Below are 3307 nucleotides of genomic sequence, written 5' to 3'. Positions count from 1 at the left end.
CTCGGGGAGGGAGCTGAGGGTCCTGGACTCCCTACGGGCCCTCGGGAAGGGATTCAACCTAACCGAGCTCCTACGGGAGGGCGCTTTGGCGAGCGTGGGCTTGAGCTCGGCGCGCCTCGAGGGTAAGAATAGTTGCCTCGTCCCGTTTTTATCTATTTCTTCTTTTCGCTAACACTGGTCTGACACTTGAAAAATTTTTTGGTTTCAGATATTCCCCACATGCCGACCAGCAACACTTCCTCTTCTCACGAATAAAGAGGCGAGAGGCCGAGGCCGGGGGGGCTGTTCCCCAGCCTCGGAAGAAATCGAAGACGGCCGGTGCTTCTACATCGGCCGGGACGAGAGGTCCAGAGGCGGGGGCCCCTGCAGCCGACCAGGGGCGGAGGTCGGCCGTCGATGATGCGGGGTCGGCGCCCCCGCCTTGTCCTGCCCCCGTCTCCCAACGGGGGCCAGCTGTGACGCTGGCGCGGGGGTCGGGGTCCGAGCTGAGAAGAGGCCCCGAGGTCCCCAACTCGGGGGAGCCGAACCCTTCGAGGGGGCCGAGGGAGGAATCGGGCGAGCCGGGGTCCCCGCTCCTTGAGGATAGCTCGGCTTTCCATGATGCCGACGTGGCACGCACCATCTTTCGGCGCGTAATGCTTCCAGCAGACCGGGCCGAGTTCCGGAGGCAGTCGCTGGAAGAAATCGTCGACGGTACCTACCGTAATACCGCTCGGGTAAGCAGTTCTTCTAGTTTCCCTTAAGCTATTGGCGCATATGCTATGTTTTTCAACTCGTAATCGCTTTCTCTCTTGCAGCACATTCACGAGCTCGACACCCTGGTGTATATTGCCCAGGAGTGCCAAGAAGAAACTCGGTGATTCAGCCGGCAATTGGAGCCGGCCAAGAAGAGAATCGCCGAGCTGGAGGCGGCGCTGGCCGAGGCCGAGGCGCGAAGGGAAGCCACCGAGGCCGGGCGACTCGCCATGGTCGAGGTGCTCGAGGAGGAGAGGGCCGCCCATTCACTGGCGAAGTCGGCCCTGCGTGCCTCGGAGGCGCGCTTGGGAGAGGTCCAGTCCGAGGTCGCGAGTCTGAAGTACGAGGCCGGGGTCTTCCGCCTCAAGATCGAGCAGCTCGAGGCCCGGGAGAAGAGGGCGCTCGAGCGGGCTGAGAATGCCGTGGAACTCTTCAAGGAGTCAGAAGAGTTCCGCGATATGTTAGAGAAGGAGACTGTGGACGGGTTCCTCCGGGGCTTTGACAACTTCCGGAAGCAGATGGCCCGGATATGCCCCCAGTTCGACCTCTCGACGGTCCGTCCGAGGATGAGGTTCGGGTACGGCCCCGACGACGACAACGACGATATCCCCGCTGCCCTCGTGTCCGAGGAGGACCTTGCTGAGGTCGAAGCCGAGGCAGCTGAACCGGCGAGGGCGGAGGCCATACCTCGTGAAACCAGCGAGGTTGTTCCCGCGGCGCCAGCCGAGGCCCCCGCCACAGATCCTGAGCCCGCGCCCGCTGCAGACCCTGAGCCCGCGCCTACTGAAGACCCGTAGGTCATTCCTGTAGACGACGAGGGTGATGCTAATGAAGCCGCCGCCTCTTAGGACTTCGGTTTTTTCTCTGTTCATTGTAAACGAGGTCGGCCTACAACTTTGTAAAAGGCCGGCCTCTAGTTTTGTACTTAGCCTTTTGGCGTTTCATCATGAAAGCTTTTTCTTTCACTTCTACATTTATTCTTCTTCTCTGTCTTTTTCACTCGCAAACGAGGTCGGTACTTCTGCCGACTCTCGACTTCGTATCCGAGCCTTCGGATAATATAAATAAAGACATGTTCTTTGGCTATGTCTTACCTTTCTTCTGGTGTGTATAAGTGTCCGAACTCTGATTACGCTAGCTAGGGGGGGCTCCGAGCTTAGACTTTAGGAAATTTCACCAAGTCTTGTAGCTCGGATTCGTAGGTCGCAGAGGTTGCCAAGTTTGGCTTTTAGGTTCTCATGGCACCGGGTTCGGGCCCCCAAGTGGGGCCGCGCTAGACCTACATAGGTCGCTACCGAGGTGCTCGGCCAAGCTTTTGAGCCTGGCTCTTGGGGCGCAGGCCCGTAAGAAAGTTGTCCCCCAAAGGGGAGCTTAGGCCAATAGTCACATCGTCGCCAGGTTTTCCATAGTCATTGCCCTCGGACTCTGCCGAAATTCAGGCGAGCGGGGTTGGGGCCTGTAAGGAACACCTCGGCCTTTGAGGTTATCTTCACAGGTTGACATCAGAGTCTGGGCATGGGGGCTGAATTTGGCCCTTGCCCATAAGGGTTTATATGAGTTGTGGTGGAGATCGTCGGTAGACGAAGCATGCACAAGGTCAACGGGAGATTAATCTTACACCGACTTGTAGAAGCAATCCGACCTTGGCCAGATTAAGGTCCCGATTTCAATTGGGGTTTCACTGTCAATACGTAGATAAATATAACAAGGCGAGCATCAAATAGGATGTACCTTTTGTGTCTCCAAAATTGTGCCCCTCGTATCAGAGTAGGTGGCCTTATCTCCTCGCCAACTTCCGGAGTCATTCTTTGACTTTTGAGGAGCTCGGGCTTCTCATGAGCCCTATGGCGCCCGCCGAGGTTGAGGGGGTTTGGGGATGCTCCATCAATTTGCGACTCTTTCCCGAGGTCGAGGGAGTTTGGAACTCTACGGTCGAACCTCGGGGCATTCGATCTTAGTCAGGTCGTGCGCCAGGTCGATGGGTCTGGGAACATGCTATCGACCTGCGACGCTTCCCGAGGTCGAGAGAGTTTGGGACTCTACGGTCGACCCTCGGGGCATCTCGACCTTAGTCGAGGGATCGTGCGCCAGGTCGGTGGGTCTGGGAACGCGCTACCAACCTGCGACGCTTCCCGAGGTCGAGGGAGTTTGGGACTCTACGGTCGACCCTCGGGGCATCTCGACCTTAGTCGAGGGATCGTGCGCCAGGTCGGTGGGTCTGGGAACGCGCTACCGACCTGTGACGCTTTCCCGAGGTCGAGGGAGTTTGGGACTCGACGGTCGACCCTCGGGGCATCCTGACCTTAGTCGAGGGATCGTGCGCCAGGTCGGTGGGTCTGGGAACGCGCTACCGACCTGCGACGCTTCCCGAGGTCGAGGGAGTTTGGGACTCTACGGTCGACCCTCGGGGCATCCCGACCTTAGTCGAGGGATCGTGCGCCAGGTCGGTGGGTCTGGGAACGCGCTACCGACCTGCGACGCTTCCCGAGGTCGAGAGAGTTTGGGACTCTACGGTCGACCCTCGGGGCATCCCGACCTTAGTCGAGGGATCGTGCGCCAGGTCGATGCTCCG

At 59.0% G+C, this 3307-nt stretch overlaps 1 protein-coding gene across 1 annotated transcript; it reads left to right on the top strand.

Annotated features, from left to right (window-relative positions):
• Positions 1-557: 557 nt before the first annotated feature.
• On the top strand, positions 558-1532 carry LOC120111196 (tropomyosin-1, isoforms 33/34-like). Its single transcript, XM_039127755.1, has 2 exons — positions 558-716; positions 798-1532. Exon 2 carries the CDS (start codon positions 966-968, stop codon positions 1530-1532), a length of 567 nt encoding a protein of 188 aa, XP_038983683.1. The 5' UTR covers positions 558-716; positions 798-965.
• Positions 1533-3307: the final 1775 nt, after the last annotated feature.

Source organism: Phoenix dactylifera, chromosome 6 (genome assembly GCF_009389715.1).
Source record: "Phoenix dactylifera cultivar Barhee BC4 chromosome 6, palm_55x_up_171113_PBpolish2nd_filt_p, whole genome shotgun sequence".
Classification (NCBI taxonomy): Eukaryota; Viridiplantae; Streptophyta; class Magnoliopsida; order Arecales; family Arecaceae; genus Phoenix; species Phoenix dactylifera.
The sequence above is the reverse complement of the archived record's forward strand: the minus strand, read 5'-3'. Positions and strand labels throughout refer to the sequence as shown.